The following is a 27,357-nucleotide window of genomic DNA, read 5'->3' on the forward strand; positions in this document are numbered from 1 at the left end:
AAGGCCAGCCCACTAGTAAATAGTTTCTATAAAATAATTGAGGGAATTCTATAATTAATTTGATAATTGACTATAAAAGGAAACTATAAAACTCTGGATTTGTAGTAGTTTGAGTGTGCTGGAATATTGTACTTTTTATAATTTACTTGAACGTCACATGATAAAATATCTGAGACAATGCAAAAAAAGACAAATAGTTTCACCTAACCAAGAAAAAATATGCACCAAATACGGACTAAATGTGCAATAATCTACAATAATACATACTCCCAGTCAGGATTAAGAGTAAAAAGAGAGATCCAATCAACCTACTTTTAACTTTCTATAAAGGGAATTATTTAATTAGTTAGAAAATCACATGCTTCCATGCAAATTTTAGCAACTCTTTATGAAAAGCAATTATATGCTTTGCAACTAGAAACTTAACGTATAGTAGTAGTATAAAAAAATTCAAAGTATTAGAAAAAATAATACAAGTATTCCTTAGTTGCAAGAATGTCTTAGGGCCTGTTCACATTTACTGAACTGAGCTGAACTGAACTGAACTAAACTGATTGGAGCTGAACTGAACTGAACTGATTGGAGCTGAACTGAACTGAACTGATTGGAACTGAATTGAACTAAACTGAACTGAATTGAGCTGAAATGAATATTTTATTAGAGAGGGAAATTAGGAGCTGAACTGAACTAAACTGAACTGATTGGAACTGAACTGAACTGAACTGAATTGAATTGATTGGAGCTGAACTGAATTGAACTGAACTAATTGGAGCTGAACTGAACTGAACTGAACTGAAAATAAGTAAATGTGAGCAGGCCCTTAGACATGTAACATTGTATTTTAAGAGCTTAAATGTGAATGTTAAATTGTTAACTAGTTTAGTTGGTTCAAAATTTAAGGTGGTATTCAATACTTGAGATCATATTTCGTCTACACCAGTGCTCTTTTAATTCTCTTTATACCAAAAAAATTATAGAGTTTGATAGGCTTTTAAGTTATAGATCAAACTTTCTATTCAGCTCATAAATATCATCCATTATTTGTTTTAGGAGAACATTTTCGATAAAGTCATGATCTTGTATAAGATGGTGCGTTTCAATTTTGGCTTAATCTCGTAGGCTCAATGGTAGTACTAGTAAATGATATGTTTCATAATCATTTTTATTTGTTCCATATTGGACATAACAAAAAAAATAGTACTCAGTATAGTGTAGTTGAAAATATTTTGGTTTAGCATACAAAAGTTGGGATTTATGTCAAAAAAAAAAAAAAAAAAAAAGTTGGGATAATTTGTTTCCTTAAAAAAGAAAATTCTAAATTTAACTTTAAGTTTTAACTGTGTAGATCTTGCATGTGTAACAGTCAGACATGAGTTCACACTTTTCAAGGAGCAAGTAAAACACCAAAATCAGTGTCAATTAACAAATTTGTACAGTTGGGGAGATTGATATGCAATTATTTGCCTAAATTATTTGGTCCTACCATTTCAACAATTCTTCTTCAAATAGCACGGAGTAATACTTTGTTTTTGACATAGAAAATTACACTAATTTTAAAATAAACAATCATTTTAGTTTACTTAAGGTCGTATAATTAGGTTTCAAAGAAAAAAAAAGGGTCATATAATTATATAAAAAAATTACTAAATTCTTGAATAATGTTATCTATTCCATTGTAGTACATTAGTAATTGACTATAAGTCATTAACAATAGAGTAGCAAACTAGCAAATATTGGTAATAACTTGGAAAGAAAAACAAAAATCAATAAATCATTGAAGAGTTCGTTTTTATTTTACTATTATACCATCAATTCATTGAAAAGTTTAACTAATACATTAAATGAAAGAAAAAAGAGCTCAGCATTAATGGAAATATTTTGCAATGACATTGCAATGTGCTTTAAGATTTGAACCATCTAATAGACTAATACCAAATAACCAATATACTCCATTGTACATGTAGATAGATTTAACCGTAAAACACCAAGCTTTAGAGTTTTAAATCTCTAACCCGACATGACAACACAACGAACTTTGAATTTGGCACCAACACAAATCGATCAACCTGTACAAGTACAAGCTAATTTGATCCTCTAGTCATGTTATGCAATCATCCTGCATTGTACTCGCATACAATATAACAATCCAAACTCGAGCTAAAACCAAACATAAACACGACCCAAACACCCATAAATCGATCCAAAATCGAGTTATAATCATTCATTTAGTGCTAAGAATCATCTTTCTTAGCACCATTACTATCTCTATCATCCAACAACTTCTTAACACTCTCTTCATCATCATTAATCTTAGCATAATCCACAACATTATCTTTCTTTTGATGAGCTTGACCCTCAGAAGCCTTCAAACTCTGAAATTTAACTCGATTATAATAAACAACACCCAAAAACGCCAACAAATAACCCAACAAATTAATCGGAGTAACTGTATCTTTAATCACAGACCACGAAAACGCAATCAACAACCAATCCTTAACAACACCAGCAACATTCATAGTCAATGCCGAAGTCTTCCCAACTAGAAGAAAAACAGCCAAGTTCAACCCAAATGCAATCAAAGAATTTGAGCCGAAGATCACGAAATCGAACTCAAATCCTTTAGTTTGCGCCCTTAAAACCGGGTATTCGACGAATAGCCAAGGAATAGTCAGGAAAATCAAGCAACAAGGTGCAATATAGTATAAACTAGTAATTGGGTTTAGTTGAATACCCTTTGAAGTTAACAAGATTTGGATCAAAACCAATCTTGTTGCCTCAAAGATCAACGCACCCAATTGCAGAATCACTCCATAAACATCGAATTTCGCCTCACCATAGGCGGCAATCCCAACCCCAATTGAAATTGATATCATGTTAGCCATTGTGTTCGTCTTGAAGCTATCTTTCTTCAAGATAACTCCAATCGAGTACACGATTACAGGCATCAAAGCCTTCAGCATTTGGATAAATGAAACTGAGAGGTAAATGTAGGCTGAATTTGATAGCCAAAGAGACAGAGCAAAGAGTACTCCAATTGGTACAATTGATGAAATATACATTGATTTCGTCATTTGAAGTGGAGATTCAACAACATGAAACACACGAACAAGAAGGAATGATAAGATTGAAGAGAATGACATGTGAATCATTGTTAGTGTAATTGGGTATGGCCAATTGTAGAGCTTTTTGTCTAAGATGTATTTGTTGTAGATTATTACACTAAATGAAAAAAACAACCATATTGATATGTATGTGTAAGTTAAGATGATTTTCTTGATGATTCCTTCACTTAATGAAGGTGTTGAAGCTACCATTTTAGAACTCATTGTTTTTTTGTACTAATTTTTGAGGGATTTTAGAAGATGGGTTTTTGTGGGTTTTTTGAGATTTATATGAGTGAATTAAGAAAATTTAGGAACTAAATGAGATTTTTGGAGGGATTTATGAGGTGGGTTTTTTGAGATTTATATGAGTGAAATGAGAAAACTTTGGAACTACTTAAGATTTTTAGAGGGATTTAGAAGGTGGGTTTTGTGAAATGTATGATTTTGGAGTGAAATGAGGAAGAAATAAATGGAAATATTATGAATTTAGGAACTTTTTTTAGATTTTTGAGGGATTTAGAAGGTGGGTATTTGGGGTTTTTGAGATTTCTATAATTATTGAGTGAAGTGAGATAGAAAAAAAAAAATGGGAAAAAGTTGAATGGGGATTTAAGAGGTGAAAGAGGTGGGTGTCAAATTGATAGAAGGACAGGTAGGAAAGAGAGAAAGGAGAAAGAAAATGAAAGGGAAAGAAGGGTGAAGAAGAGTAGAGTAGGAATAGTCGGTGGTTAAGTTTCTTCAATTTCGAGAGGGAAAGAATAATATATAGACATTAGACATTAAGGTTTGTCTATTCCATTAATGGAGAGATTTCTATTTTTATAGTTTTGTGCTGATTTTAGGGTTTATCGTTGATTTGTTTGGGGTGAGATCTAGATCTAGTAGAAAGTTGCTCGCATGAATACTATCGTTATCAAAGAATGGCCAACTTTTATTTTTAAGTTGTTGTAAAGAGATTTTTTTTATGTATGTTACTATATTATTAAGTATGGTGCCACATACTAATACTAAATTTATCTACTCGTATAATAAAACTCTCAACGCATGTCAGAAGACACAGACGTAAGGATAAAAAATATATAAAAATATTTCATCCTAAAAAAAACACCTATTTTTGGCAATTAAAGATAGCGTCTTAGCTTGCCTCGTGGCCCAAGCAAGAAAGGCAAGACAACATAAGTCAAGATAAAGCAATATTGGCAAGATAAGGCTAGGGAAGACATCTTAAGACATATTAACAAAGAGTGGCCCAAGGCAAAAATGAGATGCCCAAATGCATGATTGAGATGGTTTCGCACACTAAATACGCCTACTTAAGCTCTTTGGAAAGTTCGGGAAGCATCTCAATGCAAAATCTTTTCAACTCAAATATATGTTTTATGGATGCCAAATTTAAAGTCTATAATACACAAAATGAGGTGTTTTTGAAGATTTCGAGATAGGTGTTGTAAACTCATGGGATGATGATATATATGCTTAGTGTTTCAACCACCAAATTAAATGACCTCTTGAGGAGACATGAAGTCTATATGAAGCACCATGACCTCTTTCTTTCATGGGTTTGAAAACGTCGAAAGTTATCAAAAATTAAAGGCTATAATCCATGCTTTCGGACCAATTTCGGGGAATTTTCCCAAAATTGAAGTGAATGTGTGTATCGTCCCATGGGGTGATCTCAAGCCTATCAATAGGTGATTAATCTCCTGAGAATGAGTTTAGCTCAATTATTTGACTATTTTGAAATTAGTGAAGAATTGTACGAGATTGTTTCAATCACCAATTTAACATCTCGGGATCCTTTTATAAATAGTGTCGAGAATTCATCTTTGGATAATCAAATCAAATCTCATCCATGTTACTTACCCTATTAAGCCATTATGTTGTTTGTATTACTGTAATTACATGAGTTGTTTATATTATACTTGGTACGATATTGCCATATTGGTGTTTGTTTACTCAAGTAAGACATAGTGACATACTCAAAGTTGCCCTTATATGCAATTAGGCCGTAACCCGAAAACGACCCAATCAAAATCGAGCCAGACCGGTGAATCGACCCAACCCAATACAAAAAAACTCAAATCAAATCATGGTCTGTTATGTTAGGTCGTTAAGACTTAAGCTTAGGACAGATAAGATGCGGGGCATAATTAAGCTAAAAGCTTAGATAAACAATAATTATCCATTTCTAGATTATACTAAGTATTATTAGTACTTCAAATCCTTCACGTTTATGGTTTATCCAAAATTCACAAACAGAAGACGTGGGAAGAGAGAGAAAATTAAAATGGAACACAAAATCTTCACCAGTAGACCTCCTTCTAAATTAATCATCTTGTTTTTATTTCTATTTTGTTCATCAATTTCTTTCACAAAAGCTATTAAACCTCACCCTCTTCTCGATAATTTCAATTCCAATAAATTGTATTTTAATTCAAGATTTTATAGTTTGTATGATACTTCTAAGTATGGCCAATTTCAGCTCTTTAATGGCTTGGCTCGAACTCCTCAAATGGGGTATTTTTTTAAACCCCTTTTCTTGATTTTATTTTGTTATTCTGTTATTAATTTGATATTCTAAGTACCCAACTACCCAATTGTTGAATGGTTGGTTATATGTTCTATTGAGAGCATGATACACGTCATGTTCTCGAGTGTATGATCTAATAACCCGTGTTTTATTTTTGAAAATTAAAGACTTTTTTAATTTGTGTTGTTAAGTTTGCGTGGTTCATTATGATTGTATGCAATCAGGAGTTCTGAAAGTTATCTGGGTGTGAATCATTTTGGTCAAAGTGCTAATTTTGGGGTTTGGATGATTAAAATGCAAGCTTGATATTGATAATTTATATTCTAAGTTGATTTATTTAGGATTAATTATATGATTTTATGTGATTATGGACAGGTGGAATAGTTGGAACTATTTTGCTTGTAATATAAATGAGACAGTCATCAAGGAAACAGGTATAAATTGTTTGAACTTGTAATTTGTTTCTGTGTTTGTCAAATGCTGTTTATTAAACTGTTCTCCCTTTAATTTATGGGTATATTGGAATTCTTAGGTCCTTATTATATGCTGATTTTTGGCAGTTGACCAATAATCTTCAAACTGATCATAATATTTTCAATATGATTTTGGAACCCCTTGATTAGAATTAATAATCTTCCAACTAGCTTAGGTGATTGAAGTCTTGGGGGTGGTACTCAAGGCGGGATTTAATCATGTCAACGTCAGTGCCCTTGGTTGCTGAGTTGCTCCCTATGCATAGCACAATTGAAGGAAAAAAAATGGAACTTGTTACTCTCTGATCAAATGGAGTCATATAACTGTGAAAGTATTTAGATGTTTTGGGTGCCTTGGCTTTATTTCTGAAATTTTTGATGCGAAGAGTAGCTCCCCTAGTACAAAGTAGAGGTACAACTTTATTCAGTAAGAAAAGGACTGTATTCTAGCCTGCAATCTCTACTTTTTCGATCCTTACTAAGTGTGACTAGCTCGAATTACTGAGACATGAGAAACTAGTTGTTTAAGCATTTAGGGGTTGGTGCTGTGATGGTATGTTGAGTTTGAACTCTGAACTGCATCTCTTTCTTAATTAGAAGACTTAATTTTTGATTTTTATATACTACGTACTTAGAATACCTAGTTCATTATGTCTTGTGAACTTTCTTTTGAAGTACTCGATACTATTTCTTGATTTCCTGGTTGATGATGGTCAGCCTTACCTTACATAGTTACATCATGTATATATAATTATAAATTTATTGAGGCTTAACTGCATACTAACATGGTATTTGCCTTTTCCCTTTGACAGCTGATGCACTAGTTTCAACTGGATTGGCTGATTTAGGTTATGTTTTTGTAAATATAGGTGAGCATACACTCCTTTCTGTCACTATAGATTATATGTAATGACTATGCAACTATGATTTGATTTATTTCACTCTGATTTCACATAGCCGCATTATCTTTGTCTTCAATTCATTTCTTTTTCAGTTACTAATTTAACTCTTTGGTGGCAGATGATTGCTGGTCCAGATTAACACGAAATTTAGAGGTTCACAATTCACAGCTCTTTATTTTCTTGACTTTGAATTTCTTGTACAACTATAGATCTTTGAAATGTCTTAAATATGTCATTGTTCTCTTATTTGTTATTAACTTATTATTGATATCTGCAGGATCAGTTAGTACCTGACCCAAAGACTTTCCCCTCTGCAATTAAAGCTCTTGCAGATTATGTTCACGACAAAGGCCTCAAGCTTGGTATCTATTCTGATGCTGGGTATGATACTATGATTTATTTATATGTAACCTTGAGTATGTGTTAAAGAGTCACTTAATCCAATGCTTTATCATTATGGGTTCATCCATGTTTTTTCTTCATATTTTATAGGGCTTTTACATGTCAAGTCCGTCCAGGATCAATCTTCCACGAAAAGGATGATGCCCAGATTTTTGCTTCTTGGGTCAGTATCTACTATCTAGTCATGCCTAAACTCAATATACACTTTGACAACCATTTCCTATTGGCTAGTGCACTTTCACAGATTTTTCAAGAGTAGTTTATATTGTTATACTTTTTCGTTTGGATTGATCCAATCCCTGAGGAGCAAAATAGGATAGAAACAGTGGAGACCTGGCAATAAAAACTTGAGGAAAAAGTTTCCAAGTAATATATGTCTTTTTTACTAAAATCACTTTTTGAATAAAGAACTACTCTCACCAACACCCTCTTGAAGTCCCTAACATAAGAAAACAATAACTACCAAATTCCTATTTTGGTGAAGTCCTGTAATTGTAACCAACAGAATAGTGCTACGTATTAACAAGAATTGATGTCTTACAGCTTTTAAGTAGCTTGTAAACCTTAACATTGTTGAACAAGTGAAAAACTAAATTTATAAGCTCCAACCATGTTATTTGGCATTTTTGCACAACTTTTGGTCACTTGCCGTAGCATTGGCTATTAAGAAAAAGGGTGGAATTTCGAAAGTGAACTAATCTCTGCTACATCCTTCTACCTGCTCTGACTGTACTGTAATACCACATCAAATTTGGTTATTTTTCCTTATTGTAATAGTTCGTATAAGCTTAGTGAATCTAAATATAAGTGCTCCTTGAATGTACAATATAGTATTTGTAACTATTTAATTTATCTTTGATTTGATGTGTGTGTTTGTGACTTTGTGAGAATACTTATGTTCAATTAGTCTTATTGTGTGTATCTCCTTGTTTGGATGCTACATACAGGGTGTTGATTATTTGAAATATGACAACTGCTTCAATTTGGGTATCCCGCCAAAAAAGAGGTCAATAATAATCAAATCAAATTATGAGTTTTTTTTTTTTCCCCTAAATTTCTATTAAGCACCTTAATCAAAACATGTGATTTTGTGGATTGCAGATATCCTCCCATGCGTGATGCACTTAATGCAACCGAGCGTCCAATTTTCTATTCACTTTGTGAATGGTAATTTAAGTTTCTTCACAGACTTATGTTGAATATAAGGTAAATGGTAGAATTTACATCTTAGGAAAATCCCACGGTCTCATTTTGATTTTACACAGGGGTGTTGATGACCCTGCTTTGTGGGCTGGGGAGGTAGGGAATAGCTGGAGAACAACTGATGACATAAATGATTCATGGGCAAGGTTAGCACTCCGTACCACATTCTCTTCATAATAACCATTAATCGTGGTCATGTCAGATTGTGCACTTTTCATTCTTATATACCAGATTACAGCACTGACCATTATTCTATCATCTCAATGATTTAAACTTGACATGATTGGCCTGAAACAAATGAAGTGACAAACCAGTTATTTCAATCCTCAGAACCATATTTGTATAAAATCTTGACTTTCATAAAGAAAGTTGCACATACAAATATACAATATCTCTAAATAAGTATGCTTTGGGAAGAACTCGAGTTCCTTGTTTCAATCTTTAGAAGTGTCCCTTAACCTGACAAGCCTTTTCTCCTAAATTGTGAAGCATGACTACTATTGCCGATCTGAATGACAAGTGGGCATCCTATGCTGGCCCTGGTGGATGGAATGGTAAGGGTTAAGATTGCAGACTGAAATTCTTATTCAGGTAGAATAGCCACTTACTTTTTATTTTCATTCTGACCAGATCCAGATATGTTGGAGGTGGGCAATGGTGGGATGACTTACAATGAATATCGTGCACATTTTAGCATCTGGGCTTTGATGAAGGTGATGTGTAACTTAACCATTCTTGCTTATCTTCCTTAATTTTTTTTTACATAAACTTCATCGTGAACATTATCCAATACCTCTTAAGAGACTCCCATCATGCAGCCTTGCCTCTGTGATGAGAAAGACATTTTCTTAATGACCCTTGACCTGAAATGAAATGACTTTCTACGACTACACAACAATCAAGAAGCATAAGCAGTTTAATGGGTCATTTCCATAGCATGATCATGAATCTTTTAGCTATTAGACGCACCATATTTTTAATTTTTAAATCATCCCCAGTCACTTGTACAGTTGATTTACTGGAATACTGGTACACCTAATTAAATACTGGTAATACTCTTGGCCTTATAATGAAATGACTGTCTACTAATACACAACAATCAAGAGGAGGTTATTTTTAAATCATTCTTTTTTTTTGGCACTCCATTGTTATTCACTGTATTGATTTTCCATGGTGCACCAGTGACCTCCACTAGACTCGTTATAGGCACGACTAGGGCAGGTAAATGAAAGTGTCCTGATTGAAACTCTTACCAAATTTGACAGTCCTGAAAATTTTGTGGGAATTGATTGATCATTCTTGATAAGTTCAGACTTCTTACACCTCTAGCTCTATGATTGATTAATTCTCCATGTTATTTTTTTTTCTGACAATTGAGTGATTTGACAGTGTTCTAATGTGTATGATTAGCACTTTCAATTTCTTGTGAATTGATCTACTCAACAACAGCAGATGTTTACCTCTCCGATTTAATGTTTGATCAAATTATAAATTTATCTGGTTTCCAAATTATTTTTTGCCACAGCTGGAGGTACTATTAATGTTAAGTTGCTTCTTATATGTATATGCATATTGAATTCATTAACTTGCATTCTCAGGCTCCTCTATTGATTGGCTGTGATATAAGAAACATGACTGCTGAGACACTAAAAATACTTAGCAACACAGAAGTGATTGGCGTAAACCAAGGTATTCCATAAATATACAATCTAGATCTTCTAATTGCATTAGAGGAGATACATTGTAGGCCTGAAGGGAGATGGAGACAAATTACTAGTTACTTCAGCTTATTTTTACTTGAAATTCCTGATGCCATCATTTGTTTGATATGCTAAGAATATAAATCTTTTGTCTTCGTAGATCCTCTTGGTGTCCAGGGAAGAAAGGTTCATGCCTCTGGAAAAGATGGTTGTCAACAGGTAATCCTTTATCATATGAACCCTATTTCCTGTCTTTGATAGACCTTTGTTTTTGCTAGTGACGTATCACAGTCGCCTTGTTTGACTGTCTCTGGGGGGGGGGGGGGGGGGGTTGGACTGTTGTTTAATATGCAGTATATTGGCATTCCAGGTTTGGGCAGGTCCTCTGTCTGGAAATAGGCTAGCTGTTGCTCTTTGGAATAGATGTTCAAGTGCTGCTTTGATTACTGCTGAATGGAATGTACTAGGACTTCAATCGTCAATCAGCGTCTCCATTAGAGACTTGTGGAAGGTAATTGAACATCTTCTTTCTTTTTACTCTATTTGCCAATATGCAACAATTCTAAGATGAAATTTTTGGTATCTAGTGTCTTGCTTTTGTCGGCTTACATTCAAACATTCATTGTGTCCAAATTTTCCACACTATAATCCATTCAATAGGAAAAAAGCATGAGTAGCAAGTAAAACATAACAGAGCATGTTAATATAATGATATTAGTGTGCATTGTTGTTAATATAATGTTTTGATAGCAGATATCTTAGACTAATATAATGAATTTGTTGGTAGCAGCACAACTTAGTTGCCAGTGATGCAGTATCGTCATTTGGTGCTTCTGTAGAGTCTCATGATTGTGCAATGTACATTTTCACCCCCAAGATGTCGGAGTCGTACTCTGCCATGTAAATTTAACATCATTTCTGTTGCAAACTTGGAGCAACTTCCATTTTTACAAGGAATAAGAGAACTTGAGTCATTTCCGGATGATGAGTGGTTTCATTTGGATTTTGTTTTTGATGTAAATGTTAGTGAAATGTGGATTACAAAGTGCAAAGTGTATACTCAGATTTAAAGCATGTTGTAAATTTGTACCTGGACATTTCTTGCTACTTTTGTTTCTTGGAAATAAATAACGTTTGTTTTTTAGACGATTTGTTCTACCAATTCCTCAGTAAATTGAATCCTTATTGTACAGAATTTTTGTAGTTGTATATAGATATAGATCCCACAAATTGAAGCTGATATAAGGTGAGTTTTCTAAAAGAAGAAAAAAAAAAAAAAGGTGATTATGAGTTAACACACCCCTTATTTTATCAACTAAGCTAGCCGATATTTGTTTATCACCATATCCTATTGAATATGTAATCCACTGAGCACAGTCTTGAATTCTTGTTTTTTTTTTTTCAAAAAAAAAAGTTATTTAATTTAGTTCTAATAAAATAAAATTAACAACCCAAAAAAGTAAAATCATGCTTCTCAATTATTTCCACTTCTCCCATTATTCACGGTGTACTAAAAAATCACCAAATGTATACTTTGACCTAAAAGAAATTTACATATACATGAATACATCTATGTAAAACTAAAACCACACCTTCTAGGTGGGAATAGAAATCACTATATTTACAAATACTAGTCGTTGGGGCGTTGCGCGTGCCCCCCGACGGCAAGATAAGCAATATTCGTTGAGTGTTTTGCTTGCTGTGATATTCGTGGTGTTGTTAAAATATGAGTTAATAAATATATTGTTTGTTAATAGTAGTAATAAAATCGAGTATGTATAGGAAATTGGTCAAAAAACCGCTATGTGTCGTGACCAATTGGAATGTAAATTTAAAGATAGTAGAAGCGGTTGACGCACGTGTGTATGAACATTGTGCATATAATCATATGTACGAAAAGGAACTTTCTATTTTTGTGTTGTTATAAAATGCAAGTACAACAATAGATTGTGTAAGAATTTGAACGACTTTAGTGCTGAAGTCATACAGTCATATATTAGAAGAATCTGTCATGGTTACATTGATTGGTCAATTCATGTCCTTATATTGCGTGGTCTGTGGCGTTTTGCTTCCTGCACTCTGTCTTTCTTCTCCTTTTTTTCCCCTTCTCTGTGAAATCACAATTCTAATTTCGTGGTGATGGGTAGCACTGACAGCACTGCAACTTCCGGCAAGGTTTTCTCACCACCAATTTGGAGGCCTAATGATCGGAAATCTAAAAAAGAAAATGTTGCAAGCTTTCGCTTGTACACCATTGAAATGAAGATAAAGATGGACCGTCATATAGAACTGCTTGAACAAGGAAAAGGACAAGAACAAGAAAGAAAGAGGGGAAACAAGTAATAAGAAAAGACGAGGCGTTGAGAAAAATGGCTGTGGGGAATGGCCTGTTATTATTATTGATTCAGACAATAATGAAGCGGACAAAAAAGACAAGGAGGGTGTTGGTGCAGAGGGGAAAAAAGAGGACGTTGAAGAAGAAGATGATAGTGAGGAAGACGAAGAGACTGATGAAAGTACTGAAAGTGATCTGAATTCTAATTCAAGAACTGAATCTCAGAAAGAAGGTGTTGCTGATTTAGATGAAGAAATGGAATCAAGTAGTGATAGCTATAAAGAGGATGATGATGACAGCAGTGGTGGAGACTCTTCTTTTGGGAACAATGAAGAAGGAAATCCAGAGACAAGTGAAGATTCTTCAATGTTTCGTATGAAGATTGTTGATTGATTTTATACTGTTCATGGTTAAGTGTGTTTTTGGGGTTTAATTGCGCTACTGCTAGGGTATGAAGTGAAGGCTTGGTAGGAATTTTTTTGGGATGTTAGTTTTTGATATCAGATTATGCTGATGTATTTTCATGATTTTCATTGTTTAGGTATCCTTGTTGAATTGTTAGATGTAGATACGTAGTTAGCTTTTGGGAAGTCCAGAATCAGTTTAATTAGTAAAGGATGTTAGTAGGTTGTAATTATCTGAAATTAAGCTCTTGCTTTTCTCATAAAGAATCGTTGAATTTGATTATGTAATTTGTGTTTTGCGTGGTTGTATATTTATTGTAGTAAACTGTTAATTAGCATATTTTATAGCATACTACCTAACATATTCGATATATTGCACAAGGTTATATATTGCATAAGGCTATCAACTTATAATAACAATTTGGGAGTTTTCTGATGTCCAATTATTAGCCTGTTGAAAAATAGAAAGGAATCTAAGAAGTTGTAAAAAACATAGAGATATGGAATCTTATACTTCAGTTTTTTTTGCCAAAATAAATTACAGTAGTACTGCCTTAAATTCCCTGTATTAATATGTTAAATAGTGTAACAGTTACAAACTCTTAATTCTATGTATAAATAGAAACACTTTTTATAGGTTAGTAAGCACACCACGATCTGTATTTGCCTTTTTTTGGGGTGTTGTTTCTTCATTTCATAACTTGGAGTGTATGTTCATTAGAAAATAGGGGTCTAGCTTAGGAATTCAATGGCAGAATTTCCAATAGTATTTACAGTACGATATGGGAGCGATGATGATCATGATAAGAAGCTGGTATACAAGTATATTATTAGTGGCTTTATTGTTGTTGCAATTGCATCTAAACTGTATTTTGTTGTTTGTCTATGTATGCCTTCATTTTTGTCATTGTCCTAACAATTGCTGAGTCTATGTATTATCTTGCATAGTCTTGCTTATGTATAACTACTGCTTTATGTGCAGCGTATCCCTGATGGTTTCAAAGACGTGCTAGAGGATGGTTTTTTAAATATCGAACTATTTATGTGTGATGGGCATGGATCTTGGTTAGTAACTCTGGTGCACGAAGAATGCGGTACTGATTGGGGAATATATCTTGATGCAGGGTGGAGTGATTTTGTTGGAGATAATGGTTTAGATGTAGGTGATGTCCTACTGTTTACCTATTTAGGGGACAACTCATTTAGAGTCCAAATTCAGACTGATAGGGAAGCAAAGAAAATAGAAAAAAGACATGATGATACCTCAAGAAGTTCTCATAAAAAGCGTGGGCGGAAACCAGCCATTGAAGGACTTTCATCTAAAATGATTAAGACCAATGCTTGTCTTACTCAACTTGCAGCTGCTTGTCAGGAAGAATATTTCCTATTTTCATTTTCAGCAGCATATATTCAGCAAGGAGTTATAGTATGTTTTCTAAGATGTTATTCACTGCTTGGTATGCCTATTATGTCTGTGTGCATGGACTAATACAGTGCTTTTTTGTTACTGTGTTGGTTGCAGAACGTTCCATTGGATATTGCTAGGGTGCATTTTAAGGATTTCCTTGACACTACAGATGTAATTCTCCAGAATGGCAACACAAAGTTCAGCGCTCAGCTGAAGGTTACTAAGATTGGGAAGATAATTAGTACCTGCTCTATTAAGAACGGGGTTAACAAATTCATTGATTACTTCGGTGTTCAGGTAGAGGAAGGTGCTTTGATCAAGCTCAGAAAAGGGAACCTAATAATCTTTGATGTCAATCTAGTCCTAGTGTAACTGTTTGGATCCACTTGTCAATCTAAAATTAAACGTGATTAGGAATGTTTGTTCTTTTTTCTTCTTTTGTTTTTTTTTTTTGGTTTTTTTTGGGTGGTTTTCTTTTTTTCTCTGAGGTTGTGTTTTGAGAGTAATAGACTAAGTATAATAGGTAGAGGTTTTTCCTGTTCTAAGATAGAATAAGCGCAGGAACTATGTAAGTTCCTTGGTTACGTATTTTATGATATGATAGCAGATCTAATTCGAAGATAGTACTGAAATCTTTCATTTGCTTATTAACTTGCTATGCAGCAGTATTGTTCGAACCAACTAACCAGTTCAATTTCAGTAGCTAATATATGGTTGTATAGTGACATATTCAAATTGCACAAAACGAATCAAAAGTTTATTCCATTAGCGAACCTATAGCTATATATGCGAACAAGGTAAATGCACAACCTCATTAGTCACACATGCAATAAAAGTTTAGTTTTTTGCTACAGAGGGGAAAATGGATCCGAAAAATATCAAACTGTTGTTGAAATTACATCTAGGCAGATGGCTGCTCTTACAAAATGGATTTGTATACTAAAGCTGACTAATAGCAAGTGAGAAGTTGTTACCAGAGTCCATAGCCTGTGTAGAAGCATTAGCAGCTATGTTCCATAATTCGATATATATTTCTTTTTTGTATTGATTTTTATGTGAAGGCCGAGACTTTCTATGTTACAAAAAGCACCATGAATTGTATACCCTGCAAGATTAAACTGAAGTGTAAGTTTGATCATTCTGATTATCTTAAAGGAAAAATAGTAAGGGAATGTATACATAGACAGGAATATAGCCACACTGATATTAATAGAGAAAATGACATTTATAGATATAAATTAGATAGAAATTTGTCTTGCCCTTTCATCAGATTAATAGAAAACTGCACTATTAGCTACAGCCTATAGTGCTTAAAAGGGTGCCAATGAACTGTGATTAAAAACTGAACAGAAAAACGTATAATAACTTAGCTTATATTATAGATAAGTACCCTGATTTAAGGATACAAGCTAGTACATCATAGTTACCCTTGCATTACTATATACATAATATAAGATTTTAGGCATACTAAGTTGAGTGTCCTACAGAGAACTGTAGAACAGCGTTTGTTACAGAGGTTTAGTACTATATACATTCTTGATGTTTATAGGGAACACAAGATGTCCAAAATGTTCCTTCTAAACAAGCAAAAGACATCCCAGATTTAGCAAATTACCATATAAAGGCAATTGATTTAAACCCACATTCTAACAGCAAAAGGTGGCACACATATATATATTTTAGCCTGGATTCTAACAAAAGTCACAAAGGAGGCTTCAAGACGCGTCTTCAGTGTCAGAACTTTCTTTCTCAGAATTGTTTTTGAAAAGAGCTGTCCGGAGCTTCTTTCTAGGGCCATGCTCCTCATCATCTGATTCCTGCATCTTTTCAGAAGGCATTGGTTCTTTTTTTTAGCATTGCTGCGGGAACGAGTAAGCCTGCTCCATGTAGGCAATTCAGTGGTTGGTGCTTGTGCTTCTGTGATTGTGATTCCTTTACTTGGTGGTTGAAACGGTGCATCAAAGCAGTCTGTGTCGAAGGCCTGAGAAGCTAGCCTAAATTCATGGAGTTGAGCTATCTCAGCAAGGAGCTCATCACTCATTTCTGTATTGTCTTCACTGTCAGTAGCATTTCTCTCTGAGTTACAGAAAGATGGTTGTTTGCCATGCATTTTAGCTCTCTCAGAAACTGCATCCTCATTCATGGAAATTTTCTGTATTTTCTGTCCTTGATTAACTGCAGAAACAATCTCTTCTTTGTTAAGACTTGAAGATGATGAACCTAGAACCTGGGCACTTGGTTCTGCATCCTCCACTTCAATGGTTTTCAGAGTCCAAAGGAGAACACTGTTCCTTGCAAGTTCCAAAGTTGGTGTCACTTGAATGAAAAAAGGCTTGGTCGACAGAACTTCTTGTACAACCTTGAAAGCATCAAAATTGCCCTGTAATATTTAGAGTAGCACATAAATAGGTAGTAGATGATAGGCATTGCATACATACTCGAATGTCACTCACCAGCAGTAAAAGGTATGTAAAATGCAAAGTTGCAGCAAATAGGTTCTAATTTGGAATATAAGGTCATTTAAATAATGAGTAGTCTATCAAGTCAACCATGGCCATTGAATGTATTTTTATAGTGCAGATAAGTATCTATATATAACAAGTATGCTCGAAAAAAGTCTTTACAAATTTAGAAAGGTGTGTATTCTTACAGTGGTTTTCATCTCCCAAATTTCAACTGCTGTCTTTCGGAAAAGTTTTTCTGTGTCATCATTAAAGGTTGTGAATGACATAGTTCCACTGGCATCAATAGCTTCAAACTTGAATGTTACTCTGAAAAAAACATACAAGTTAGTCAAGGCACGTGTAATAATTACTTTATTGTAAAGCATAAATAAAATTGAATAACAGGACTATACTTGTGGACAACAGTAGCATCGGATTTTTTGCATGAAATGCAAGGAAAACGAGTCCCTAGAGCAAGATGTGTTCGCTTTCCACAGCCAAGACAACCTATGTAGGCATTCACCCTTTGCAAGTCAGCTTCTGGTATAGTCACTCTAATCCAAGCTATCTCATCAGGAGTTGCATTAGCTGCCTGCGTGCATTAGTAGCATTAATCATATATCAGATATCAGGTGAAAATTATGTCTGTAGGAAATGCTGTGAATCATTATTTATGGCCTTTTTTTTTCCTAGTTAGTTTTCTAAACTTAATTAGAATAGTGTGTAGAGGACCTTCTTGTTTCGGAGTTCAGCTATTGTGACAACTTTCTTTTCAGTTCCTGGGTATCTGACATTTAAAATCCTCTCCTGGCGATCTAGCAATACATGCTGATACAATTGAACCCTAAAACAGAGAGGTAGACATAACTATATTGGTATTTTGAGAAGGCCTAACTGTACATTCACTATATATGCAATACATGACTCACCACTCATGAAGCATGTCTGCCCGTGCTCCTTTAGGATTTAGGATGATTCTTGTCGACATAGTAGTATTAAGAGGAAATCCTAGAAAGAAAACGCAAAATCAGTAGCTATTTGACAGTCAATTATAGTTGCAAAGATGTAGATGATACCTCTTGTATGGCGGGTTTTCAGTGCTGTAAATCCGACAACATTGAACTTTTCAGCCCAATTCATCATAGCATCGCAAGGTTTTCCAGTGAGATCATTCCATGCTGAAATTGTCATGGCATGGTCTTGGCTGATTTACATTCAAGCATTGGCAAAAAGTTAGCTAACTACTAATGTATGTATGAGCTATAATAAAGAAACACTGACAGTGCATTGTCACCTTGTGTCTGTAATAGATATCTCTCGCACTGGACTGTCATGACCACGTGTGTTAGGGATCAGCCTTGGTGCTTCTTCAACAAACAAAATCACTCCAACTATATCTGTGTCAATAAACAGGATACTATTACATAATATGGAAAGTGCTTGTGCAATATAGACCCTGAATAAATAATTTATGGCAGAAAAATATGATAGCAGATTTATAAGAAGCGAACCAAATCTGGCATTCGGATCAAGTGATCTAGGAATAGTTGATAGAGGTTGATATTTCGGCTCAATTGGTCCACTTTCTGGATTTAACCGCTGAATAATAGTTTGTTGGCCAACTGTCATTTGGTATGGAAGTTCTTCAAGGTTGAATTTGTACTGATCATCCACAGGTGATATAGGAGCCTTTGAAATCTCGTATTGACCAGATGGTTTGAGAACATCTTCATATGCTTCGATCTGGTCTCCAAAAAGAGCACATCACATCCTGTTTTTCTGGTTAAATAGCCAGCATATGAAGTAATTAGACACTTACATTGCAGAAATCTACTACTCTATACAGAAAGCAAAAGAACACTCACATAAGCAGATTATTTCTAACTAAGAAGAAACCCTTAGGTAAACATTCTGTCCTTTATTTCTGTTGTTTAACAGGTTATCTATACTGTTGTACATACAAATGTGTTTTAAAAAACTTAAAATGGCAATCATAACAGAATTATGGTTATCTATACTGTCCTTTATTTCTCTTCCTTCCCCCTACTGCACTTATAACAGAAAGCCACCATGGGAAAAGAGGTCATGCATAAAAAGCACATAATAAGTTTAACATATACTGGTAAAACTAAATCACACAAACCATAGTTACCTTTTCATCTTGTAGAATTATTGTTTGAAAGATCACACCAGGTTTTTTAGGTGAAGGCTGAGCTCTTCCCTTTTCAGTTACAGTCACTTTCACTTTGTAGTCCTTACTTTGAGATGTTAGCTCATCTAAGTATACAGGTTCCAGCTTCATCTTTGGTGGTGTATTCATAGTCTGTGATTTGTGGAACGTAAAATAGTAAGCATGTATACATTAGCAAGCTATAGCATGAAGCATACATCTAAAGTGGTTGTAAAATTTCGATCTTAATAAGAAAAATGTAGCCCTAAAGCAGTATATATTTGCATGTACAGAGTGTACTGTATGTATACATGCATAATCGTGTGAGGTGCACTATGATAATCAACCATTTTTATTGATTCATTTTTCTACCTAGGATTTACTTTAAACAATTCAATGGCAAAACATCATAACAATAAAAGGGAAATAAAGGATGTACAAATGAACATAAAATCATAGACTTGTAGGGATAAATTTTAAAGGGTCTATGTAAAAAGCAGCAATAAGCATGACAAACATAATACATTAAAATGAAAGCTTATATATAGAAATTAAATAAACAAGAATCTTAGCTACAACTTTAGTAAGGCAATATGTATCTATAGAGATTCTGCTGTATTTGTATGAACAGGAACTACAGTGTAAGGATTCATTCGTTCAAGTGAAAACCCTTAAAAAAAAACCAAGGGAAAAAGGAGAATATACCACAGCTAAGGAAGAAAGCCTAGAGAATAATTTGATGCTTCAAAAGGGCTGAACTAATTTGGTATTTATAGGGTGAAAAAGTAGGTAAGCAAGTTAAAAAAACCCTTTTCTTAACAGTAACCGTTTGGTCACAGTTAACTTTCTTTTTCCTCAAGTATAATTACAGCTAGCAAGCATAATAATCTGAGTTGTACTTTTTTCCTTCTACAATAAGTTTAAATTAAGTAATTATTATGGCTAACAAAACACCTAGGGACTTAAATGGGCAGTCAGAATTTTTTTTTTTTGTGGCTAAAATAAAGAGGAAGTACAAGACTGATATTTTATAGCCTTGTTTACTATGAATAGTGCCTTTGACTTGTACTTCTTCTCTTGTATCTATGCAAATGAGCTGTACTCATATTTCATTTATAAAGAGTAACTTAGTATGCAAAGTTTGTAATTCTAATTGTATGGGCTACAATAATAAAGCCCAAAACATATTCAGTTTAAAATACAGTACAAACTTTATTAAAAATTTAAAAGGCACAAGAATTACTACTCTAAGTAACATAAGTTCTCCCGAACCTACGGGCTACGTTACTTGCGGTTGCTACCATTTTTTGTGACTTGCTTAATCTATTCTAGGCAACAAATTATTTTACTCTATGCATACTAAATGGAAAAAAAATGAAATCTTATATGCGAGTATAGTATTCGAACAGATACTTCTAAGCTACTATAAAGAGTGTATCACAAGTATAGCATATTTAAGCCGAGGAAAATCTGTAGTGCAACTGCAAAGGCAGTACTACTAAGCTATAATGGACTATTCTAGTCTTAAAACGAAACCAAGTATATTCTGGTGACTAAACATTGCATAATCATAACAGAAGGGTCGTTATAGCTATACTGAATTACCTGTGCAATGTAAGTGAAATAACTAACCTACATTGCTCACTGTGACGAGGAAACCTAACTGAAGGCAAAACACCCGAAGACAAAAGGGATAAACAATTTACAGAATTTGACTAACCAGTGAGGATGGCTGCTATGCTCATTCACATTATTAGACCCAACAGCCCTTGCATTACTCCTAACCCGCAGTACTTCTCACATTTGTTTTGTATTCTCCACTTTTTGTGCAACAAGTCCAGGAACGTGGTGCGAGCCTTCAGAAGGTGCTTTATCTCTAACCTGAACACCAGGAGAGAAAAGCACAGAACAATAAGCAGTCTTTTAGGTGCAAAGAGAAACAGCAAGTTACAGAAACATTTTAAATTTTAATATCTGGCAATATATAAACCTGTGCAACGACAGAAGACCCTGATATTCCCTGAAAATAAGAGTGATAATCAGAATCTTCACTTTAAATTTTTATCTTGGGAAATCTGTATGGTGGTTATATCAGGGTTTCTCCATTACTGAATAAGCTTCAAACTGCAATATAAAAAACACATGCTTTTGGCCTCCTGAACTTCATTAAAAAGCTTCTTTATCTTCTTCTGTTCTTCAATATACTTCTGTTTGAATTCCTCACACTGAGAAACTGCAGAAAAATTGAATGCAATCTCTTAACATCTACAGATAGCAGAATAATTCTGTGTCTTCCTACCTAGCATCTGAACTGCTGAAACCATATTGGATAACTCGGGAATTGAATCAGCAGTTTCATGTGCATCATGGGCAAGCTGAGAATGTTCTTCCTTTATATTCTGTGTAAGTTTGCAATTCATCATTTGCTTGATAAAGGCATTGCAGATAAAGCTCAATTACTAAGAAATGTGAGTGCAAAGCACTTGTATAGTATACCTTCATTTTTTCTTTTAAACCAGATATTGCTGTCATCCAGAACTTCTTATCCTGCTCACAGATGCTAGATATGACCTTTAAATTTTCAGCCTGTTTCTCCACAATCTGGTCTATAGACAAAAAAGGAAAAAATATCAGGGAGGTAATATACAATATTTAAGCATGGTTTTGTATCTAAATTTAAAATATTTGGAGAATATACTTGACTGAATAATCACAATATCAATTCATAATTCACACAGAAAATTATCAGCAGAAGGCTCATACATAAAACTCTCATTTATCAAAATTTTCAATGAATTGACATAAAATAAAGACTTAAAACTAAGAAGCAATCTCCCAATTTGTTTCATTCAAGAAAATAGCACCGGAAGAATTACGAATCAGATACATGAAGATGTCAAAGTACTTTTCCATATATTGGACATCAGATGGCAGAAAAAATCTATTAAGGTACAAATTTATAGTGTCCTGTTGTACTTAACATAATTCCATAAACAAGGGTTCTATGAAGTTTTTACCTAGAAAATAAGACTTGAACACTCTGTTGTCAAGCTCCATTCTAACCTTTTCCACCTGCTCGTTTGCTGCTGTCAATGACATTCAAGCTCGATAGCATTCATCTGTTTTTCGCTGACACTGCTTACTTAATTCTTCTATCTTTTACTCATACGTAGCTGTCGATTTAGGTCGCAAGTCCTTTTCCTGATGTAAAGTGTCATTATATGATTCAGAAGCAGCAATAAAATCTTAACATTAGAAATTGAGAACTGCAGTGTACCCATTCATTACCTGAGCTAGAACTTCTATTTCAGCTGCACAATTTTGACATCTAAATACTTCATGTTTCACCTGAGAATGTATTTCAAAGTAGAAGTAAATATGCTAAAATCAGGATCAGTTGCATCCTTGTGAAGTCAGATTTGGAATAACCCATAAGTTGTTGGTGCAATCTACCTGCCAATTTTGGTGTTTTGTGAATGCAAATTCCGGTAACTATCAGACTTCCACTAACACCTTCAAACCTTATTAGGATCACACCATCCTCCTTAACAGTGGCTCTACAGTCAAATTCTGCACTGAGCAGACTATACTTGTCAATAGTGCTGGACACTGTATGTAACTGCCGAAGGATATCTTCTTTTACACCAGGGCAAGACAATACAAAAAACACACTATACTGTATCTGCTGGAATAATGCCTGCTAGAAGTAGAAGCTCAAATGACACGACATTCTTAACACTATTAGCAGAGTGCTGATCTGTATCACGTGTGGTAAAAACAGAAATATCTTTTGATTTCTTGGCTCTTGATAATGCAACATAAAGCTGCCCATGAGAAAAGCATGAACGTGGAAGATAGATAGATACTTGGTTGAGAGTTTGCCCTTGAGACTTGTTAATAGTCATTGCAAAGCTTAATTTTACAGGAAATTGTTTCCGTTCAAACATAAACCGGTAGTTCACAGATTTAGAAGGTCTTAAATTTATCCTGTGTATGAATACTTCTTCGCCCTTGTAATGACCAACTGCTATCGTACACTGGATTACATTCGGATAAAACTTTTTACAGATTAACCTGGTACCATTGCATAACCCTGATGAGGGCAGCAAGTTCCTCAACAGTATAACAGGGCAGTTCTCTTTTAACACAAGCTCATGTGGACTCATTCCACCAGGGCAAAGCTTGTTAATAAATTCAGTAGGGTATATGTTGCATGTATCGTTCAGGATTGCATCAAAACTCTTGTACGTAACAGCTTGTCCAGGAAACTTCTCAATCATGAATGTATTTATACAATCCTCGTCATCATTCAGGGGTGTCAAGATTGCCTTTTTAGTGAAAACCTCACTGTCAAAGGAGACATTACCAATTTCTGGAAATGTTGTTACAGTAACAGTAGGCACTAAGTCTGGAATGCTTTCAGTGCACTGTACAATCTGTTCTGGAAAATTGACCAAAGCATTTTCTGTTTGTTGTATTTCACCATTACCTAACCGAAGCAAAAAATCAGCATACACTGGATCTTCCCTCGCTCTAATGTTTTCTGTTAGTCTAAATTTCCTGAACTTAGGCCACAGATAAGAAGTAACGATACTTGCTTGAACTGCTTCTTTCATAGTCTTCCAAGGAACGACTGGCAGAACCTGCCTGAAATCTCCGCCGAATACAACAACCTTCCCTCCAAAGACCACCTTATTCCCACATATATCCTGTAATAAAAGATCTAAAGACTCTAGATTTTCTTTTCTAGCCATAGAAGCTTCATCCCATATTATCAATGTAGTTTCCTTCAACAATGCTGTAAACTACCCTGTTTTAGAACATCACACACTAATGACCCCTTATGGTCAACTGGAATCTTAAATCGGGAATGTGCAGTTCTACCCGAAGGAATGTTTGTTGCAGCAATTCCTGATGTAGCTGTAGGCAATACAATTTTGTTCATCTGCCGTATTTCTGCATATAGAGCATTGTACAAGAAAGTCTTGCCTGTCCCTCCAGGACCATCAATAAAGAAAGCGCCACCTTTCTGCTGCAGCACATGTTCCATTATGCATTCAAAGGCTACATTCTGTGCAGCATTTAGCTTTGATCGACAACCTAAGCATTCCTCTGGGATCGGTGCATCAAGAGCATCTATGATATCTTTTGTACGGCTAAATTCATCACTAACTTCTAATGTTAAGTGTTCCAGTCCAAAAAAAGCAAGAGATCTTCCCATGCCTTCAAGGTGCTGCTCAACAGCTCTAACAGTGAGTTGCTGTATCTTCACTGTCTGATTTGGAAACCTATGAGAGAAATCTTCAGCAAGGAAGGAATAATAGGTATTCCAAAGAATAGCAGGATCTCTTGGCTGACAGAACATCAGAACCGTTGCAAAAAGGCGACGTAAAGCAACAGGCATATGAGTATCGCATGCTTCAGCCATTGTCGAATTAGCTGTATCATCAGCTTCAATAAGACCCCGCTTTAGAGCAGCTTCTTGAAAAGTTGGATACACACAACCATTCACAGTGCGTAAATCTTCAAATGACGTAGGGCTCCTTACATTCAACAATAGCAATCTAAGGAAGAACCTTTCACCTTCTGCAGGAAAGACAAACGCTAACCGCCCAACTGAAATCCTGTTGTGAACTCTTTGTTTCCAAATCTTATCACTATGATGCCACATGTAGTGCTCGCAAAATTCACCATGCAGATATCCTAAGCCATGTTTAGAAGCAGCATTCATGGCAAAAAATTCAGTTAGCTGAGTTCTTGATCGTTTACCATCTGAAACAACAGACTGTAACCTTTCATGAGGATGAACTCGAACAGTCTGCATGTTAGGTAAATGCACTTGTAAAGGCAAAACGGAAGGATACATGTCAAACAGATCAAAACTGAATATCCTCTATGCAGCTTCACAAGGAGATACCCATCTTCCTGATTGATACTGGTGAATTTCATCAACAGGAGTGCTATTAGAATCCACAACATTGTATGAAATTCTATCATGACCTTTGTATACATACTTGTATAAATACTTGACTGCTTTAATAGTCGAACATACCTCGACATTCAAATGGCAATCAAACAGCATAGAAAGATAAGGATTGTAGGGAATAACCCACTGATTGTCTAGCTCTGCATTTCTTATACTAACCTTTTCTCCAGTTTCTCTTCTGCGATACATAGGATAACCATCCTTATTATTTGTTGTTTTGCTGCAGAACTGCTTAGGATACTTGTTTTTACAGGTACGCCTAAGTCCATTTTTGCGCATGCAAGGACACTCTGGATTCGGTATACCACAAGGGCCATGCATCATATGCGCCAATACAATTCTTCTCAACCGGAGATTAGTCTCAGCAGGAATTTCAGCACAGACAAATCTATCATAGTCAGCAGGAGATTTGTATTCGGGTTTCAGAATAATCAGGAAATGAGCATGTGGGAGCCCTCTTTTCTGAAACTCGATTACATAGATCATGGCAGCAACTTCCCCAAATACTTTTTTCTCCATAATCTCTTTTTTCAGTGCAAGTAGCTTTGCTCTAAAAATCCTTGCAACCAAATCGGGTCTATCCTGTGCATTTTCACCAGCACCAAGCTCAGCCTTTATTTCAGGCCAATTAGCATTACATGTAATTGTTAAAAAAAGATCTGGCTTGCCAAATCTCTGGACCAAAGCCATAGCATTTAAATAACGCTTCTTCATATCACGAGGACCACCAATATAAGTAGGAGGCAAAATAACTCTACGACCAAGATTTTCCCCAAGAGTCTCCCCGATATCCAGTGAATCCAAAATACCTTTATACAAATCGGCTCTTATTGTGTCCTGATTGTTTCTAAAGTAATCAAGCCTTGTATTTTCAATCTTCACATACATATCGACAATGTACTGTTGGAAACACCTTCCTGCTCGCAGCAGCATATTATTAGGCCTGATCTGCAATCTGTACGCATAATACTCCCTAGCAGAGATAAACTTGTCTGCTTTAGTATTCTTCCTCTTTGAACCTACAGTGAGAAGGGCAGCCTAAATGTTTCAAATCCAAAAATATAAGAACAAAAAAAATGCAATTAGATAGCTTAGGCTAAGAAATGCTTACGGGTTTCTTCCTGATTTAATAATTCAGCTGCCGTATGGACAGCACAAGACATAATAGGATCTGGAATTGTATCTGTTGCTGTCCGACTTGGATGAGAATTCTTTTTAAGACCCTGAGTCCAGCCACATTCTCCCCGAGGAAATAACAAAGGATATTGGAGCGGATCATAGCAACCATAATTATGGTAGATTCGGTGAGACTCATTAGATGTTGCAGTCACTAATATATGAGGGCCCAAGCTTTGGCTAGATGAAGCACTCTCTGGCCAGATGACATCAACATCATCAGCAGCAGGAGCATTATAGATGCGTTGATCAAGAACCGGGGCTTGATTTAGCACAATTCTTGTATCTGCATGAATAGTTTTATCTCTTAAAGTCCGAAAGAACACAGCATAAGGATTTTGTTGAGATACCTGCATTAGAATACTGATCACATCTTCTCTTAACTCAGGAAAACAACCCAGCCTATGTTCTGCCTCATGCTGGCCGTCATAAAAGTACAACTGCAGGTATTTTGGATTACCCTCATCAGGCAATAAATCTGGAACAAAATGATACATTTGCCCATGCAATTTGAATACATAAATCCCTTTGTAAGTGCTTGCATAGTAATGACCCCCAAGCGAACTAAATGCAAACAGGTTATTATATAGTCTAGCATATTTTCTAAAATGCACAACACCTTCATCTTTAGAAGTAAATAAGTACACAAGTTCATGAGGATAGACATTCTCAGCTATTGTAATGTCTCCATTCCCACAGCAAAAATCTAAGGACTCAAACATAAATTTTTTTGCACCGCATTTGTCACAGAAGAAAGGCATAACAAGTCTGAAAGGTTCTGCCGGTAACTGTCTATCCATAGAAGCAGCAAGAACATCTACCCAAAGAATCAAGAGCAGAAAAAAAAAAAAAAAACACATGAGAAATCTCATAAGTATGCAAAGCAAAGAAAGCAATATATATAACCACAGAATCATTTACCTTCTAGGTTAGCTTGTTTCTGTGTTTTTTTACAAGCATTTTTTTTCGGTTCTTCTACTCTACATGAATCAGAGGCTTCATCATGCACGGTATATCACAGCTAAAGACAAACTTTCCAAGACAATGTAACACAGTATAGCCACTACCATGGAAAAAAACAACATGCTAGCATTTATGTACAGAAAAAGGAGGCTTTATT

General features: G+C 35.0%; 4 protein-coding genes, 1 long non-coding RNA gene and 1 pseudogene across 6 annotated transcripts; 1 reads left to right on the forward strand and 5 right to left on the reverse strand.

The window, feature by feature from the left end:
* Positions 1-1,749: 1,749 nt before the first annotated feature.
* Positions 1,750-3,849, reverse strand: LOC145555654 (putative sugar phosphate/phosphate translocator At4g32390 pseudogene; annotated as a pseudogene).
* A 1,482-nt stretch (positions 3,850-5,331) lies between these two features.
* Positions 5,332-13,316, forward strand: LOC145641594 (alpha-galactosidase 3-like). Of its 2 annotated transcripts, none has more exons than XM_081692447.1 (15): positions 5,332-5,621; positions 6,010-6,068; positions 6,920-6,976; positions 7,128-7,162; positions 7,287-7,390; positions 7,502-7,574; positions 8,359-8,417; positions 8,513-8,578; positions 8,677-8,760; positions 9,104-9,168; positions 9,245-9,327; positions 10,213-10,303; positions 10,475-10,533; positions 10,685-10,825; positions 12,462-13,316. In XM_081692447.1, the coding sequence occupies exons 1-15, from the start codon at positions 5,338-5,340 to the stop codon at positions 12,465-12,467; spliced, it is 1,266 nt and encodes a 421-aa protein (XP_081548573.1). In that variant the 5' UTR covers positions 5,332-5,337; the 3' UTR covers positions 12,468-13,316. The 2 variants fall into 2 exon arrangements, with proteins under 2 accessions (XP_081548573.1, XP_081548571.1); XM_081692445.1 differs by lacking the exon at positions 12,462-13,316 and adding an exon at positions 11,105-11,458 and having other exon boundaries at positions 5,338-5,621.
* A 2,496-nt stretch (positions 13,317-15,812) lies between these two features.
* LOC145642609 (uncharacterized) lies at positions 15,813-17,893 on the reverse strand. Its single transcript, XM_081693802.1, has 5 exons — positions 17,835-17,893; positions 17,638-17,749; positions 17,319-17,497; positions 17,112-17,232; positions 15,813-16,841 (listed from the first exon to the last, which is right to left on the reverse strand). The coding sequence occupies exons 1-5, from the start codon at positions 17,891-17,893 to the stop codon at positions 16,095-16,097; spliced, it is 1,218 nt and encodes a 405-aa protein (XP_081549928.1). The 3' UTR covers positions 15,813-16,094.
* Positions 17,894-17,993: 100 nt separating this feature from the next.
* On the reverse strand, positions 17,994-18,494 carry LOC145555655 (uncharacterized). Its single transcript, XR_014091527.1, has 3 exons — positions 18,417-18,494; positions 18,200-18,302; positions 17,994-18,109 (listed from the first exon to the last, which is right to left on the reverse strand). It is a non-coding gene; the product is annotated as an uncharacterized LOC145555655 (long non-coding RNA).
* Positions 18,495-23,864: 5,370 nt separating this feature from the next.
* On the reverse strand, positions 23,865-24,899 carry LOC145642611 (uncharacterized). The gene has a single exon (XM_081693803.1). It carries the CDS (start codon positions 24,897-24,899, stop codon positions 23,865-23,867), a length of 1,035 nt encoding a protein of 344 aa, XP_081549929.1.
* Positions 24,900-24,968: 69 nt separating this feature from the next.
* LOC145642612 (uncharacterized) lies at positions 24,969-27,037 on the reverse strand. The gene is made up of 2 exons (XM_081693804.1): positions 26,173-27,037; positions 24,969-26,080 (listed from the first exon to the last, which is right to left on the reverse strand). Exons 1-2 carry the CDS (start codon positions 27,035-27,037, stop codon positions 24,969-24,971), a joined length of 1,977 nt encoding a protein of 658 aa, XP_081549930.1.
* Positions 27,038-27,357: the final 320 nt, after the last annotated feature.

This window comes from Chenopodium album, chromosome 8 (assembly GCF_948465745.1).
Source record: "Chenopodium album chromosome 8, dcCheAlbu1.1, whole genome shotgun sequence".
Classification (NCBI taxonomy): domain Eukaryota; kingdom Viridiplantae; phylum Streptophyta; class Magnoliopsida; order Caryophyllales; family Amaranthaceae; genus Chenopodium; species Chenopodium album.

Coding starts and splice junctions, on each gene's coding strand:
- LOC145641594 (XM_081692445.1), top strand. CDS start 5,338: ATGGTTTATCCAAAATTCACAAACAGAAGACGTGGGAAGAGAGAGAAA. Junction 6,069..6,919: donor GACAGTCATCAAGGAAACAG/GTATAAATTGTT, acceptor TCCCTTTGACAG/CTGATGCACTAGTTTCAACT. Junction 8,418..8,512: donor GGTATCCCGCCAAAAAAGAG/GTCAATAATAAT, acceptor TGTGGATTGCAG/ATATCCTCCCATGCGTGATG.
- LOC145642609 (XM_081693802.1), bottom strand. CDS start 17,893: ATGTCGACAAGAATCATCCTAAATCCTAAAGGAGCACGGGCAGACATG. Junction 17,498..17,637: donor CTGAACTCCGAAACAAGAAG/GTCCTCTACACA, acceptor TAATGCACGCAG/GCAGCTAATGCAACTCCTGA. Junction 16,842..17,111: donor TTTGGGAGATGAAAACCACT/GTAAGAATACAC, acceptor TAAATATTACAG/GGCAATTTTGATGCTTTCAA.
- LOC145642611 (XM_081693803.1), bottom strand. CDS start 24,899: ATGCAGACTGTTCGAGTTCATCCTCATGAAAGGTTACAGTCTGTTGTT.
- LOC145642612 (XM_081693804.1), bottom strand. CDS start 27,037: ATGGATAGACAGTTACCGGCAGAACCTTTCAGACTTGTTATGCCTTTC. Junction 26,081..26,172: donor ATTAAATCAGGAAGAAACCC/GTAAGCATTTCT, acceptor TTCTCACTGTAG/GTTCAAAGAGGAAGAATACT.